The 18,063-nt window shown below is 43.3% G+C and overlaps 1 protein-coding gene across 13 annotated transcripts in view; it reads right to left on the bottom strand.

The window, feature by feature from the left end:
* Window positions 1–1,301: 1,301 nt before the first annotated feature.
* CREM (cAMP responsive element modulator) overlaps window positions 1,302–18,063 on the bottom strand; it is a 61,354-nt gene continuing 44,592 nt past the window's right edge. For 3 of the 13 annotated variants that reach the window (XM_054020959.1, XM_054020964.1, XM_054020963.1), the window contains 2 exons: window positions 12,680–12,836; window positions 1,907–2,393 (listed from right to left, as the gene is read on the bottom strand). In XM_054020959.1, coding sequence (XP_053876934.1) covers window positions 2,249–2,393; window positions 12,680–12,836 — 302 coding nt within the window. In that variant the 3' untranslated portion in view covers window positions 1,907–2,248. The other 10 variants (XM_054020967.1, XM_054020970.1, XM_054020969.1 and 7 more) reach the window with 10 other exon arrangements.

Here is an 18,063-nt window from a genome sequence, read left to right as displayed (position 1 = left end):
GATAGCTGGGTTTGTGATGACCGGGAGAACTGCATAGTGACTTGGCTGCCTGGTGCGAAGGTTGCGGATCTCTCAAGACATCTAGGTAGACTTATATGTAGTGCTGAGGAGGAGTCGGTGGTCATGTAGATATCAATGACATAGGGAAGGATAGGAACTCTTTGCCAGAGGATGTTGTGAAGGCCAAGACTATAACAGGGTTCAAAAAAGAACTAGATAAATTCATGGAGAATAGGTCCATCAATGGCTACTAGTCAAGATGGGCAGGGATGATGTCCCTAGCCTCTGTTTGCCAGAAGCTAGGAATGGGCACCAGGGGATGGATCACTTGATGATGACCTGTTCTGTTCATTCCCTCTGGAGCACCTGGCATTGACTACTGTCAGAAGACAGGACACTGGGCTAGATGTACCTTTGGTCTGACCCAGTATGGTCATTCTTATGTTCTCCCTACTTTCAGTCCTTGGATGAAATCCTGAGCCCCCTAAAGTGAATGGGAGTTTTGAATGGGGGAGGGGCAAGATTTCATCCTCTATTTTCAGTAAAACAAATTAAACAGGAATGAAATTTTTCTTCCCTGACTTTTTATAAGTAAGGCAGTGTGGGTGACCAGTTACAATGATATGTCCAAAGATTTTTACTCACAACTTGGACCTAACACTGAACAATTAGATCACTCCAACAATATTATCTATTTTATAAAATAGTCATATAAACATGTAATAATTTAAGCATTATTTTCCACCAAGGCACAATGGAAAGTTGAGTTTACTAGAAATTTCAACCAATTTGGAATAGATTTATTTTTAAAAACATTCAGCACTTAAAGGCCATTGTGAAACACCATAAGTCAGCAGAGAACTAGTGTTGGCTGCAGAGTGACCCTGACCAAAAAAAAAAAAAAAAAAAAAAAAAAGAAATCTTCAGTCCCTTTTGCCATCTCATAGAAAAACCAAAAAGGATTCCACATCTCAGCCCCCATTATAATGAACAGTTTGGTCCTGTTCAGAACATTGATCAGTTAGCATTCAGGATGCAAAGTCAATTCTGATACATAATCCACTAATACATCAGATATTTTGTATAATGCTTGAAGTAGAAGTAACAAGGAGCCATCTAACAGATATTTGTAACTTCATCCAGGTGTTTAAAATATTTATATTATAATATTGAGGAGCTTGCTTAAGTTATATAAAGTTTATACTAAAACCTTCTCCGAGGTATTTTTCATATTGCACCATCAGTTTAAAAACAGTTTAAACATGCCAGATGTTTAAATGAACAACAAATGCTACAAAGGGTAAACAACATGGTTCTATTAAAAACTGTCTTCAACCTTGGCACTCAGTGACAGCAATACAATATTTTCTTGGCAAAGCAACTAAGAAAAATTGGCCATAAATTAATAGTCTAGTATTCTAATACATTTGTGTAATCATAACATACTTTATATAAACTCTTTCCTGAGATACTTTGGGTAGTTTAATTTTGTTGTATTACTGGATGCATTATCTTTGATAATTCACTTTAAAACACCTGTACAATATTTTTGTGTGTAGGTCACTATCAATAACACGTAAAAAGTAGTAAATGCAAATATATGGCAATGGAACAGCTCTTATAAATGTTGCACTTTTAACCATGTTACACACACTTTAACATTTGTCTCCTTTGGAAAAAAAAATGAAGTTACATCTAAGAATCTACAAAATGCAAAAAAGTATTTCAGGAATGTTAGGGGTTGCAGTATAAGATAAATGACACAAAGAAAAAGTCGTAATTCTTATTGGCTAGGTATTGTCTTCAAAAGCAACTGGACATGTTGTAATCAGTTCACAGCATAATAAATATTTCTACTAATCTGTTTTGGAAGAACAAATGTCTTTTAGGGTTTCAAGCTCCTCTATAAGTTTCTTGTTCTGAACTTCTAGCACTGCAACACGACTCTCCAGACATTTTATGTATTCTTTCTTCCGACGTCGACATTCTTTAGCAGCTTCCCTGCAAAAAGCAGAAGTAAAGAGTGCAAACAAAAACGCCATTTGCAGCTATTAAAAAATGCAGATTGAAGAAAGCTCAGTATAGTATGGGGACCATGACAGCATTCCAAATTTTGGAACAATTTCCCAAATCAGTCTGAAAACACTAAGCAAAATTGGGTTCACAAGGGTCACAAGTGTCCCTTCCTCAAATTCACATGGCAATCTTGATTAAAGTTCATAGTAAACAAGGTCCAAGTCAAAGACAGTTATTCTGCTTTATGGCAATAAAGATCTTTGAGGGCCTTGAGTTCCTCAATCAGTGTCTTGTTTTGGTTTTCAAGCACAGCCACACGATTTTCAAGACATTTGACATACTCCTTCTTCTTTCTGCGACATTCTCGAGCAGCTTCCCTAGAACCAACACAAGGCAAATAACTACAGGAACAGCCACAACACGGCAAAGACTGGATAAGTGAAATTACCTGAAATCCCTACAATTCCACAATAAATCAATCATGTGTCAGACAAAAAGAAAGCTAAGCAATAATTGTAGACAACTGCACCATTAAACAGCAACTTAAGACAACAGGAACAGCTTGTTAATTAATATAGTTTGCTCAGCTTCTACAGTATGATGAATGAACTTTTACTCACATGAACTGAGACACACACAGTGGGGACAATAATCAGATGTTAATGAACTGCCTTCAACTGCACTGTTATGATTAAATTACTGCCTTCATTTCTGGAAATAGCATTTTTTTGTTCCCATTACATCCCATTTTGATGTGCTTATGAAGGCATTTAGGGTATCATATTCTGCAACTCCAGAAATGTTACAGAATTACCTTTCAGAACATTTAATGTAGCAGCACCAGATTAAACGCTAAGTATCAATTTAATGTAACCTTGACCTTACTTTTGCAAAACTATGGGTTAGGGTTAGTTATAGTTCAATATGGGTATAATTGTTTTCTTTAAAAATGTTCACTTGTACTCATACAATCCTGATTCTTCTTTTTATGCAAAGACAACCACCCATTTCACAAATCTATTCAGAATTCTGTTACATAAAAGTTAAGCAGTTTGGGAAGGATTTTCAAAAGCACTTAAGTGAGTTACCACCTAACTTCGTTAGGTATTTAAGCACTTCTGAGAATCCCACCCCTTAATATTTACAGGGATGATGTTATAAATTGTCATCATATATGCTTTCCTGTATGCTCTGAAGAAGGGGGTGTGAAACTAGTTCAAAAACTGAAGAGAAAAGAATTAAAAAGAAAAGGAAGCAGTATGAAAACACAACAATCCTTATGAGTGATTTAAAATGAAGACAGGCAAGAGAGCAACACAATATCATGAATGCAATGAGAAAGGATGCAGCGATTCAGTAATTTAGAGCTCTACATAGGAGTCTATTTCTTCCTGCTAAGTGCATGCCTTCCACTGAGGTTAGCAGCAGGTATGCACATGCATAGATGAGAAAACAACACCATTATAAAAGTCAAAGTAATGCATGAAGAAAGCAAGGTAGTTTAGCTTATTCTGCACACCAAAGTACATCCCAAGAAATTAAAAAACATATCCAAAAGTGACCCAGTGCACCAACTGTCACACACAAAGCTACCGAAATCAAAGTTATACTATGGCAGTTTTATTTATTTTTCAAAAACATCTTCCTCCCAGCATATCATGTAACAGTCTGCAACAATCATTTCAGAGTACAATAAAAGTTTCTTTTACAGTACACACTGGATAGATACTTCATTACACACCCACCAAATTTAAATGTAGTTCATATTTAAAAAAATACAAACCACAAAAGAGATAATGTAATTTGTATTACAGAGAAAATAACTGATTTTAATCACACAAATATTTTTCATCCTGCAGGATTTATATATTTGATGTATATTTGGCATAAAGGTTTTGAAAATAATGCAGATATCTGAGTTTCAGACAGCAATAATTTTATGCTTCCTTCCAAAGGCACAAGCAGACAGCAACTGTAACCCACATGCTTTATACTTATGGTTGCCAACCCTCCAAGATTGTCCTGGAGCCTCTAGGAATTAAAGATTAATCTTTAACTAAAGATTATGTCATGTGAGGAAACCCCCAGGAATACATCCAACCTAAATTGGCAACCCTATTTATACTGCATCATCTGACCTTGTTTGTCCCAAAGAAGGAGAGAGAGAAGCAGTGGAGGGGAGACATGGATTTTAGTTAGAATACTGTCTCCCCATATTTACAGAGTGCGGTGCAGGGCAACTTAGTTAGAAGGATCCAGAAATAGGGTGTGGCAGTTACTTAGACATGCTCATTAGCTTTTTCTGAAGTTGTATAGGAAGTTTTCATTGTGGGCAATCTGTGGGACCTGACGGGTCACCACTCTCTGAGAGCTGAGCCAATGAAAGTGCACTGGGGAAGAACAGAACTGAGAGATGTATCTGCTAGAGGGCTGGGTCCCAATACCTGTACCACTTTGGATACAGGCTACAGATTTCTTTTTCACTAGCAACTTAGGAGATCTATTCCAAGGGCTGAATGCTTCTAGCCGTGGAGATTTCCAGACTGCCTGTCTGCTGACAGGGTTCTGAAGTATTTGAAAGGACTGAGATGCAGCCATTCTTCCCAGGCTCTGAAGAGTCCAGGTGACACACATTACATAATATGACTACACTATACAAAAAAAAAAACAGTTACTCGCCTTCTTGTAACTGTTGTTCTTCTAGATGTGTTGTTCACATCCATTCCAATCAGGTGTGCGCGTGCCCCGTGCACAGTTGCCAGAAATTTCCCCCCCAGCAGTTCCCGTTGGGATCAGCTGTGGAGCCCCCTGAAGTGGTGCCTTCATGGCGCTCAGTATATGACCCTGCCGACCCAGCCCCTCCTCAGTTCCTTCTTGCCGGCTCCTCTGACAGAGTAGTGGATATTGGAATGGACGTGAACAACACATCTCGAAGAACAGTTGCAAGAAGGTACGTAACCGTTTTTTCTTCTTTGAGTGCTTGTTCACGTAGATTCCAATCAGATGACTCCCAAGCTCTACCCCGGTGGTGGGGCTGGAGTCAAGGAATCGCTAATGGGAGCACCGCTCTGCCAAAAGCTGTATCATCTCTAGTGTGCTGTGTAATGGCATAGTAAGAGGTGAACATATGCACTGAGGACCAAGTAGCTGCCTTGCAGATTTCCTGTAATGGGATCTGGGCCAGAAACACAGCTGACAAGGCCTGTGCCCTGGAGGAATGAGCCTTAAGAGGTAGGTCTGGAACCTTGGCCAGCTCATAATATGTGTGGATACAGGCCGTGATCCAGGAATATAATCTTTGAGAGGAGACTGGGAGTCCTTTCATGAGGTCTGCCACTGCCACGAAAAGCTGGTTCGACTCCTGAGTGACTTTATGTATTCAATGTAGAATGCTAATGCCTGCCAAACATCCAATGAGTGCAGCCTTTGCTCTTGGGTACTGTTGTGTGGTTTGGGATAGAAGACAGGTAGAAAAATGTCTTGGCTAGTATGGAATTGTGACACTACCTTAGGGAGAAAGGCTGGGTGAGGTCTGCGTTGTACCTTGTCCTTGTCGAAGACCATGTAGGGTGGGTCGGAGGTAAGGGCCTTTAACTCTGACACCCTCCTGGCTGACTTGATAGTGACTAGGAAGGCTACCTTCCATAACAAGTAGAGAAGGGAGCAAGTCGCCAATGGTTCGAATAGGGGTCCCATTAATCTGGAGAGGACCGGGTTAAGGTCCCATGCCAGAAGAGGCTGTCTAACCCAAGGATATAGCCATTCCAAGCCCTTAAGAAAACATCCTACCATACGGTTAGTGAATATGGAGCGTCCAGATGTGCCCAGATGGAAGGCCGAGATAGCAGCAAGCTGTACCTTGATGGATGATGCTGCCAGGCCTTGTTGGTTGAGGTGCAGAAGGTAGTCCAGGATGAGTAGTATAGATGCCTGAAGTGTAGGAGTGTGATGTTGGGCACACCAGCAAGTGAACCTTTTCCACTTGGCCAGATAAGTGGCCCTGGTGGATGGTTTTCTGCTGCTGAGCAGGACCTTTCTTACTGGTTCTGAGCACAGGAGCTCCACTGGAGTTAGCCATGAAACTTCCAAGCAATGAGATGGAGAGACTGGAGGTCCAGGTGGTGAAGGCGACCATGGTCCTGCGTGATCAGATCAGGGTAGAGTGGTAACACGATGGGAGTGTCCACTGACAGCTCCAGAAGTGTGGTGTACCAACGCTGGCAGGGCCACGCCAGGGCCAGCAGAATTACTACAGCTCTGTCTGCGGATTTTCAGCAGTACTCTGTGCACGAGTGGGAATGGTGGAAAGGCATATATGAGACCATCTCCCCAGGGGAGCAGGAACGCATTTGAGATCAAACCCGGGCTGTGTTTCTGAAAGGAGAAGAACATTGGGCACCTCCTGTTGCTCCGGGTGGCAAACAGATCAACCTGGGGAAACCCCCACTTTTGGAAGCTGGAATATATGACATCCAGATGGATGGCCCACTCATGATTGTGAAACGATCTGCTGAGGTGGTCCGCTAGTTTGTTCTGCACACCTGGGATATAGAACATTTCCAGGTGAATGAAGTGGGCTATGCAGAACTCCCATAGTTGAAGGGCCTCCCAACATGGGGGGGAAGAGCGGGCTCCACCTTGCTTGTTGATGTAAAATATGGCCATGGTCTTGTCCGTCATTACCTGCACACTCTGGCCTTGGAGCCAGGATAGGAAGGTTTGGCATGCTAGCCGTACTGCTCTGAGCTCTCTGATACTGATATGCAGGGAGAGCTCATCCTGCAGCCATAATTCTTGTGTCTGGAGTTCTCCCAGATGCACCCCCCAACCCAGAGCTGATGCATCTGTTACTAGGGCCAAGGAGGGCTGGTGGCTGTTGAAGGGGACTCCCTTGCAGACTGTGCGAGGGTCGAACCAACATTGGAGGGACTCGAGTACCTGGTCTGGTACCGTGACCACAGATTCCAGGCTGTCACGCCGCAGGCAGTATACAGACATGAGCCACGCTTGAAGTGGTCTGAGCCTCTGTCTAGCATGCCAAACCACGTAAATGCAGGCTGCTATGTGGCTGAGGAGACTCAGACATCCCCTCACGGTAGTGGTCAGGTACCACCTGAGGCTTTGGATAATGTCTGTCATGGTCTGAAATCAGGTCTCTGGCAGGAGTGCTCTTGCCTGTACCGAGTCCAACACCGCACCAATGAATTCTATTCTTTGAGTCGGTGACAAGGTTGATTTGTTCACGTTGAACAGGATACCCAGCCTCTCAAAAGTTGCTGTGACTAGTCGGACTTGAGACTCCACCTGCTCCCCGGTGTCCCCTCTGAGTAGCCAGTCGTCAAGGTAGGGATATACCTGTACCTGCCTCCTGCAGAGGAAGGCTGCTACAAATGACATACACTTACTTGGTGAACACTCGTGGGGCTGTCGACAGACCGAAGGGGAGGACCATGAACTGATAGTGTTTGTGGCTGGCTACAAACTGCAGAAATCGTCTGTGCGTGGGCCGAATAGCTACGTGAAAGTATGCGTCTTTCATGTTGAGGGCAGTGTACCAGTCTCCCAGATCCAGGGAAGGAATAATAGTGCTCAGGGAGACCAAGGGTAACTTCAACTTCACCATGAACCTGTTGAGGCTGTGCAGGTCTAGATTGGTCTGAGACCCCCCTTTGCATTGGGGATTAGGAAATAGTGCAAGTAGAGCCCCTTACCCCTTAGCTCCTGAGGAACCTCCTCCACTGCTCATATGGCAAGGAGCAATTGCACCTCCTGGATAAGGAGCTGCTTGTGAGAAGGGTCCCTGAAGGACAGGGAAGCGGGGTGGGAGGGAGAGGAGGAGAAGAATTGGAGAGAATATTCTACTTCTACTGTGCGGAGAATCCAGTGGTCCAATGTTATTTGGGACCATGCACAGTAGAAGTGGGTAGACGATTCCAAAAGCAGGGTTGAGGATCCAATATACGGTCTGACATGTCTTCCCCAGGCACACTTTCAAAAGGCCTGCTTGGAGGCCGAGAAGGTGCATGCTTGGCCCTGTGATGATGAGGGCTGGGATGGCTTATGCCTGCTATTCCTACTTTGCCTTCTAGAAAAGTCTTGCCTAGGGCGAGGTTGGTAAGGATGTTGAGGGGGTTGAGGTTTAAAGTGTTTTCGCTGAATAGCGGGGGTATGCATCCCTAATGACTTCATCATCGCCCTCGAATCCTTTAGGTCTGGAGTCTGTTTGCTTTGTGAATAATCCTGTCCCATCAAAAGGCAGGTCCTGCAGAGTCTGTTGGACCTCAGGGGGTAGGCCTGAAACTTGAAGCCATGAGGTCCTCCTCATGTCTATGCCAGAGGACAAAGTACGCGCCACCGAGTCAGTAGCGTCCTGTGAGGCCTGTAAAGAGATCTGTGCCACTGTCTTGCCCTCCTCCACAATGGCCCCAAACTCGCCTCTGGACTCCAATGGTATTAGCTCCTTAAATCTGAGCATGGAGTTCCATGAGTTAAAATTATATCTGCTCAGGACCGACAGTGGATTAGCAATCCTGAGCTGTAGGCCACCCATGGAGTAGACCTTTCTACCAAAAAGGTCAAGTATTTTTACAGTCCTTGGACTTAGGCAGGGTCCCTGTTGCCCCTGCTTTTCATGTGCATTAACCACAGACATCACCCAGGAGCAGGGCTGTGGGTGGGAGTACAGATACTCGTAACCCTGTAAGGGTTTGAAGTATTTGCATTCTACTCCCTTGGCCATTGGGGGGATGGAGGCCGGCATCTGCCACACAGTTTTGGTGTTGTTTTGAATGGTCCTAATGAGTGGAAGCGCTACTCAGGATGGATCTTCTGCAGCCAAATGTCCACCATTGGGTCCTCCTGTTCCATCACTGGGTCCTCCTGTTCCACCACCTCCTCGGCTTGCAAGCCCATGTTGCGCACCACCCTGCGGAGTAAGTCCTGATGGGCACGACTATCTATGAGTGGTGGTCCTGAGATCGAAGTTCCTGCTACCTTCTCATCCGGGGAAGAGGATGAGGATGCAGGCGGGAGAACCAGGTCATCCCAGGCCTGTTGGTCCATGGAGACCTGCTGATCGACCTGCTGTTCTGGGTCGATGATCCCGTTCCACCATAGGGGCAGGGGTCTGTGTCGGTGAAGGTGCTGTAACCAGAATCTCTTCAGCAACCTGGGTGCGGGGTGGCTGGGCAAGGCCGTTGGCAGCTTGCGCTCGGATGCCACCAACTGGGAGCCCTTGGACAAGGTACCCTGGGACTGGTGATATGCCATTGTGCCGGTCCTTGCAATTGGGGGGGCCATGGCATTGTACCCACATCAGGCCGCCGATATGTCACGCAGTGCCGGCTCCAGTGTGAGTAGCTAGACCCCGTGTCAGATTCTGAGGACGGGGACTGGGATCTAGAGGGCCATGGCAGTGCCAATCGGAGCTGGCCAGGTGAATGGTGCCATGTGGAAGGGGAGCGGTGCCGAGACTTCGATCTGTATTGAGGGGATCGGTGACGCAGTGATGATCAGTGCTGGGAGTGGGACCTCTGACCATCCAGGGACCAGGGCTGGGACTCTGAGTGGCGCCCCCTTTCCAGTGCTGGGGATCGTTGACCTGGCGATGCGAGCAGGCGCACCATTGTTGGCTTGCCATGAGATGGTAGTGCCCTCGGCAGTGCTGGGGGCTTGTTGCGGAGAGTTGGAAACCGCGGTGCTGTCATGGCAATGAAGTCCCGCGCGGCCTTGAAAATGTCCGGAGTGGATGGCAGGCCCACCTCCTCCACCATGTGGATTGGGGAGTCCAATGGTCCCAGGCTCAACGGTACTCCTTGCATGTCTGAAGTTCCCGGAGCTGACTCCAAGGATCTTGGGGCCGGGTGTTCCTTTCTGGGACACGCCCCATTGGCCAAGACCACAGGGGAGAGTCTCACAGGAGATCCATCTCTACCCTGCTTGGTGTGCTTCTTCTGAGGTACTGGAGAATGGGACCGGTGCCGGGCGGTTCCCAGTCTTAGGCATGGGGGATCGGCACGGTGCCACAAGTCTCTGTGCTCGGAGATCTTCTGCAGTGCCGTTTCTGGTACCGATGCCAGAACACTCCGCACTGAGGAGCTTGGTGTCGGTGTCACGGAGTGTGGGGGGGACACAAGGCCCTGCACCCCCAGCTTCCTGCTATTCACCATGACTCTCAGCTAGCCAGTAAAGCAGAAGGTTTATTTAGATGACAGGAACACAGTCCAAGACAGGTCTTGCAGGCACAGACAACAGGATCCCCCCCAGTTAGGTCCATCTTGAGGTCCCAGGGCACCACAGCCCCCTTGGGAGGTCAGAGCCCCGTCTGCCTCCCAGCCATTCCACCAGCCAGCTCTGAACCTCTCTCCCCAGCGTCCCCTCCCACAGCCTTTGTCCAGTTTCCCGGGCAAAGGTGTCACCTGGCCTCTAACCCCTTCCTGGGTTCTCACGTTACATGCTCAGGTATTCTCCCTCACAGCCAGTCTCCAATCCCCCCATGCAGACCATCCTAGCCACACTCCCCTGTCTTCCCAGCCAGCACTCCCCACTCAGCATTCAAAGACCACATTAAGAACAGTCCCAGTTTGTCACAGTCGGGTCCTGCCGTGCCGAGGAAAGGCTGCAGTTTAAGAGCCGCCTCCAGGAGGAGCTGTTTCAACCTGAAATCCCACTCCTTTTTGGTCCTGGGTCGAAAACCCTTGCAAATCCTGCACCTATCAGCTTGGTGAGCCTCAACCAGACACTTTAAACAAGCATCGTGGAGGTCGCCCGTTGGCATGGGCTTATTGCAGGACTTGCAGGGCTTGAACCCCGGGGATCAAGGCATGCCCCGAGGTCCCCAAGGGGAAAGGTCGGGGTGGAGGGGAAACTCCCCATTCCTAACAGAACTACTATTAACTAATAAAACTAGAGCAACTATAAACTACTAAGGTAAACTACACTAGAAAGCTAGGAGAAGCGAGTAGAACTTGTAATCAAGCCACTCGCAGTTCCGACAACCATCACAGGCGGTAAGAAGGAACTGAGAAGGGGCCAGGTCAGCAGGTTCATATATTGAGTGCCATGAAGGTGCCACTCCAGGGGGCTCCAAAGCTGACCCAACAGGAGCTGCTGGAGGAAAAATTTCTGGCAACTGTGCACATGTGCACACCTGATTGGAATGGACGTGAACAAGCACTCAAAGAAAAAACGGCGAAATCATCTCTAAACGAAGATCAGAGGGAAATGTGTTTATACATGTATACTAAAGAATAGAACTGTAAATGTAATGTTGAAATCTTATATGTAGATATATTTAACAGCAACAAAGGGTGGACGATCACTGGGGCTTTTTGGCTCCTGGAGAAGTGTAGGTAACGTAACTATGTGATGTGATAGACCCAGGCCAGTTGGGTACAGCAGAGTAGTAGAAGACAGATATACTGGCCACTGGAGAAGCAGTTTTCTGTTCCCTGCCTGACCAGAGCGGGGGCTGCTCCAGGCTAGGGAGGACACATGACTCTAGTTAGCCTGCAAAGAGTCAAGTGAGGCCGTTAAGCTAATGTGAACACCTAACTCTAATTACGGCCCCTCTGATACTGTAAAAAAAGCGAGTGAGCAATCAGGCTGGGGGAAGGAAAAGGGACCCAGAGGAAAGGAAGTATGGCTGAAGGGCTGGGTAATAAAGACACCCTCAAGCTACTGGAAGAGAGCCCTAAGGTAAAGGTGAAAAAGGTGTTAAGAGAGAGAAGCGGGAGAGCTGTGGGGAAGTGGCCCAGGGAAGTGTAGCAGCTCTGGCGGTGAAAGGTCGGCTGCCAACAGCTGCTGCCACTAGGGTCCCTGGGCCAGAACCTGGAGGAACCTGGGTTCCCCCCAAGCCGCCACTACAGAAACACCTCCTGGGAGGGGAAGACAGGCCCCTCTTCTTGAATAAGCGCGTAGGGACAACAGAGACGGTGGGAGTTATCTCACCAACCTCCTTGCTGGCTTATGATGAAAAGGGCTCAGTAGACTGTAATCCTGGCCCTAGAGAGAGAAGGGCTACATGGAGGGTCGCAGTGCGCCTCTGAGGCTAGTATAAACCGCCTGGAAGCGCGGGACCCAAGGTCAGAGCTCTGCCACAGTGATAAGTACACTAGCTGGATACCTCTACAAAATATGACTGGCAATAAAAAAGTTAATGTTGATATTTAAATTGTCATAATTATATTTCAGTGTTAGAAGTCCATGGGGATGAGTCAGACAGCTCATGCCTTTGATCTGAGAATTCTTGTTTCAGGCTCTCTGTAGACTCGGGAAGACAACACTGCATTGATTTCTGATCTGTTAACCTTGAAACTGATTTTCACAGTCATGAAGGCTACAAATATTTTTTTTTCAATGAAAGCTTAGATTTAGTAACACTGTTTTGCAGGAAAGAGTGTTTCTCATGACTCAGCTGAAGAAAAGCTACTTATGGTTTAGGCAATTATTGGCCATTATGCATCAGTGCTATGTACGTACACACTTGCTGGTGATGTGGTTTAACAGCTAAGAATGTTCTGCTCTCCCTCCATCACATCAAGGGCCACATGACCTTAAGAGTAAGAATTTATTATAATACTTTCCTTTGAAGAAGATTAATTGTAGCTGACATTTGCCCTTTGCAGCAGTGTCTAATAATTATATTATTGTTACACACTCTTACCTATTTTTCATAAGTCTCAGTTCCCTTTTGCGTGTTGCCTCTTCTGCTAGCTGCTGAGGGCTGTGCAAAGTTCCTGGTGAGGCTGCCATTACCACTCCTTGAGGCAAGGCTGTGGTGGGAGTTCGGATCTGGTAAGTTGGCATGTCTCCAGTGGCAGCTGTATTAAAGAAGAACAATTTTTACTTTATATAAACTTACCTGTCAAAATCTAACTGAAATAGCAGACGTCTGTTGATATGTTAATCAGGATCTCTATTACATCAAACATTTCATAGGCTTGTGTTGTGATGACACAAAAACTAACAAATACAACTAAGACTTCTGTCTATTTTGTAACACGTTACTTACACAACACATTTTAAAAGTAGTTTTATGTTTTTAGCTTGGAATCAGTCCCTTTCTGATATTCTCCCTTTGTTTTATTAGTTTCTCTAATTTTTCATTCATTTCTAAATTGTTCTCTTGCTACTTTTATAACAAAGGCAACCTTTAAAATGTCGTTAAAGCTGGGTTAGTCTTAATGTATGTGGCATGTCTGACATTTAAAATTAATATACATTTAAATGTTGAGTGTCTCATACTTAAAAATAAGAGCAAGTTCTTGCTTGTAAATTTTGATATGTTTTCTATATCATTGCAGACCAAAGCGCATAACTTTCCCTAATCCAGCAGATGAATACAGAAGATCAAATTTCAGGTGCTATCACATAATCTCATTAAATTTTGTACTGCATTTCTTTAAAAAGAGTAATTCCAGTACACAAATAATGGAACAGTCAGTGAAATTCAGAAATGGGTTAAAAACAAAAAGGTAAAACTCGCCCAACACTCCACTTTTTTTGAGGGGAGAGGGGGAGAGAGAGAGACAGGTTGGGAAGATAAGATAAGTCAGTTATATGGAGGAAAATATAGAAAAAACTAAATGAATAAATAATTACCCTTCTTATAGCCTTCTTCCACATCTTTTCACACCAGTGGATCTTCTAAAGCAGTACTCAGAAATTGTGAAATGGGAGAAAAATAGATTTAAAATAATAGACTCTAGGAAGACCACACCAAAAATTCACTGGACATAGGTCACATTCAAGCAAGAGAGGATGGCCTTGTAAGTAAGGCACTGGACAGATTGGCATTCAAGAGATTTGGGCTCAATATTGGTCTCCCTGTGTGACCAACGGCAAGTCACTTAGCTCCTGATTTGGCAAGCTACTTAAGCACATTGATTTTGTTTCAGTTCACCATTTCTAAAATGGAATAATAATACTTCTGTGGTCTGACACTATATTTCTCATGTCTATTTAGATTGTCATTACTTAGCCTTTAGGGCAGGGATTGACTTTCACTGGATGCATCTTCATTAGGAAAAAGGTGCCATCTTAGCTTGAGTTAACTAACATGAATCAAAATCCTAGTGAAGATGAGAACATTTGTAATTTTTACTTGAATTTGCAGGTAACCCTAGACTTCCCCATAGTCTTTAAGATCACCTGTTAACACCTGTGTAAACTACAAACTGCCTTTTATTTCACAAGGATTTTAACTCATGTCAGCTAATGCAAGATAAAAACACCTTTTTTCTCTAGTGAACACGCTGCCCCTATGTGTGTGTGTCTAGCACAACTGAGCCCTTATCTCAGTTGGGGCCTCTAGAGGATGCTACTGTAATTCAAATAAATAATGATAATAATGCCTTGACCAGGTCAGCATAATGTCTTTCCCTACCTAACAAATAGATGCCAGTGAGTTCTAAAAGCATGATGTTAGAGGAAAACAATTGTTTTGATCCAGCAAAGCTAGCAATCGGATCATTACACCAAAACTCAGACAAAGCCTCAACATTTTTTAGTTCACATCACAGTATATCAAAATAATGTGATTGTGCAGTTGAGTAAATCACTTCAAAGCACTTTACAACACACTGAATTAAATTACATTTGAGCTGTGATTATTTCTATCTGCAAACCATTTTATATAATGTCTCAAAAAATTAGAATTGACCAGAAAGGAAATTGCCATTTTTCTTAAAGACAAGCTGCAAAAAGTGACATAAAGAGACGTACATGTAAAGTATATCCAGCTATTTTTCTATTCTTTATTAATTATTATTATTATTATTTGTTTAGCATCAAGAGCCTTTGGTGCTATACAATGCACAATAATAAATATAGTTCCTGTCCCCAAAGATATCACAGTCTAAAAGGCAGACCCAGAGAATGGGACACACTGGGAAATCCAGAGGAGGGGGTGGCTTTATTTGGTTTGGGGTGGTGATTGTGTTTAATTATAAATGAAAAACATGCTTCTTGTGAGACTCACAAAAAAGTGGGTTTTTAAGAGGAACTTGAGCGAAGACAGGATTACACTTGGAAAGCTGGTATGCGCAGCATTACCTACTACTCCTAAGGTGATATAGAAAAATGCACAGAGCCATGAAGGGAGAAAGGAAATTGTGTATTGAGACTGGAATCACTGTCAGAATGAAATGGTTAAGAGGGGACACAAGGCAAAGTTTAAGATTTAGGTGGGGATGGAGTTATGAAAAGTTTTGATGGGAAGATTGAGATGTTTTAGAAATGCTGATGTTTGGTACCATTCTAACCTATGTGAAATGTGCCCAGATTCCATAGTGATGGATGCCTTACAGATACCTGCAATAACTAATAAAATAATAATGATCCATGAAACATTGGAAGAGTGGAAGTGGAAAGCCTCAAAATAAAGAAAGTCATTCAGTTTATCATTTACTTTAAACTAATCTGTTTTTGTCTTTCTGGTCCTCCTGAAGTAGAGATTCACCAGCTCCTGCTCTATATGATGCTCTACCATATATTCTATTGGTGACTTCCATGGCAGGTATGATATCACCATCACAGAGAAAGTCAAAGCATCATATTGAATAGGAGTCAGTGAGACTATTTCAACAACCTAAAAGACAAAAGAAATAATATAATCTGAAATGCAGATGGACCCCTGCAAACATGTGAAACCCCATTGTCTTTAATGGTACTCTATGCAAGTGTAAGGGTTTAGTCTACCATACGAATCAGACTGCAGGATTTTATTAGAGAGGGAAGAATTACAGCCACAGTGATCTTTTTCTTCCTGAACAAAGTCCCAGAGAAATCTGATTCACAATAAAAGTATTTGCTCAATTCACTTATCTTAAAGAAATACAGTAATATTCATTATGACTTTATAAAGAAACTTAATGTAGATTGTAAATTCTTTTCACAAGACAGACCAAACTCAAATCAAACACTAAGGTCAGTGGTACGTATTGGTAACAGCCAAAGAGTGGGAACCAGGATAGTCCTATGGCTGACCCGTGCTCTCACTGCATTTCCCCAAGCAAGACACTTTCTCCTTAAGATTAAGCAAAATTAGTTAAGCAAACTGGTAAAAAGCATTCACTGAAAGCCCTTGGGCTGTATCTGAGTTCAGGCACATAATTTACAAAATGACTAAACTACTAAAAAATCCCACCAAAGCAACATTTTAGCTTACCTTGTAAATCAACCTTATCTGGAGAATTTAATAAGACCAACATACTAGTAAAAATCCCTTTAAAAACAGGCTGTTGAAAAAATATTCTCTTGATGAGCACTAGAGAGTAGGCAGAGTCAAGTTCTTATAAAGGCTATCCAGGAAAAAGAATGTGACAGGCTATATATCCCTCCCCCTTTGTGAAGCATACCAATAACTACCTTATTAGAAGTTTCAGAGTAACAGCCGTGTTAGTCTGTATCCGCAAAAAGAAGAACAGGAGTACTTGTGGCACCTTAGAGACTAACAAATTTATTAGAGCATAAGCTTTCGTGGACTACAGCCCACTTCCATCCGAAGAAGTGGGCTGTAGTCCACGAAAGCTTATGCTCTAATAAATTTGTTAGTCTCTAAGGTGCCACAAGTACTCCTGTTCTTCTTTTTACCTTATTAGAAGCATTTTTAACTTTTCCCCCATAAGCTTTCTAGTTTGCTCCTGAATAGCTGTTTGTGTGAACACAAGAACCTAAAATGTGGACGTAGAGAAGATATTTACACTTCTGGAGTAATAAAACAAAGTATATGAAATAGCTTTACTCAGCTAAGAGCAGAACGTAGACACAAGCTGCAACCTAGTTAACATTACAACTCTGCAGCGTTTGATGAAGCAGAAAGGAACTGACTAAATCACAGCATGACTCGGAGCTGACGTCAATGTGTATCTTGTTTGGAGTTTAACTTTTCCAGTTCCCCACTGCAACACGATTCCAGGAAATCTAATGACGTCAGCCTTTTGAACTCAATTAGCTGAGGAACAGACCATTTTAAACAGAGGAGGAAAAAACAAGCAGGCATTACAACATTCACAACACTCCAACTCTTTCAGATGCATTTGTGCTCCCTATTTTCTTTAGCAATGAATAGTAAAGGTTTATTTATATAACTGGAACAGTGCACATCTTTCACTTACAGCTCCACTTTAGTTTTGACAGGCTAAAGTAAGCTGAAGTGATAGTTTATTTATTGCTAAACCAAAAAGCAACAGACCAGCTGCACATATTATTTACAAAGAAAAGAGACTACTGCAATGCAACAACAAAGATACACTAAAGAGTGCTATTAAAATGGTAAATTTACACTAAAATGCTGTATTAGCTAATGAGGAATAAAAATAATTGGCACCAATTTGTGCAACTTTGCACTGTAAAATTAAAGAGGTACTTCAACAAGTTCTAAAAACAAGTTCCACAGACTGCTAACTATGTAATCTTTTCTGGATTTCCAAATAAAGTATAGAACCTGCTATTTTAAAGACCCTGACAAGAGATTCCTACCTGTTTCATCTCCTGTTACAGCCATGATCAGCTTTTGCATATGGGATTCTCTTGTTGCTCTATCACAGCCCAACATGAAATGTTCCAAACTAGCAAGCATGTGCAGGATTACAAGCAGGAACACTGACATCACAATGACCTCACTGGCCTACCTCTGTCATTAAAATGCTTTGTCCTGGAACAGCTCACTAAAACTGCAGCCCAAAAAAACTGTTTTTGATGATAAAGGATCCTTTCATATTTCTGTAGCCTAGCTTTGGTTTATTCTAATTTACATATGTTCCTAATTTACAAACCACACTCATCACAGATCTACTTGTAAATCAGACTCAAAGACACATTGACAGCAAAGACTGATGGAAATTATTTCATAATCTTAGTATTGCCAATTCCAAAAATCATGAGTCAGATCCCTAAAAATAGTTAAATTAGACCAAAAATCAAGAGATTTTTTTAAAGAAGTGTAAATCATAATTTTTGGTCTGCCTTCTAATTTTTCAACTCTTTCTGCCCACACGCAACGTGTGTGACAATTATAGAATTGCCAACTTTTACAAATTTATAGTT

Source organism: Malaclemys terrapin, chromosome 2, assembly GCF_027887155.1.
Source record: "Malaclemys terrapin pileata isolate rMalTer1 chromosome 2, rMalTer1.hap1, whole genome shotgun sequence".
NCBI classification, from domain to species: Eukaryota; Metazoa; Chordata; order Testudines; family Emydidae; genus Malaclemys; species Malaclemys terrapin.
This window is presented reverse-complemented; position numbering and strand designations above follow the sequence as displayed.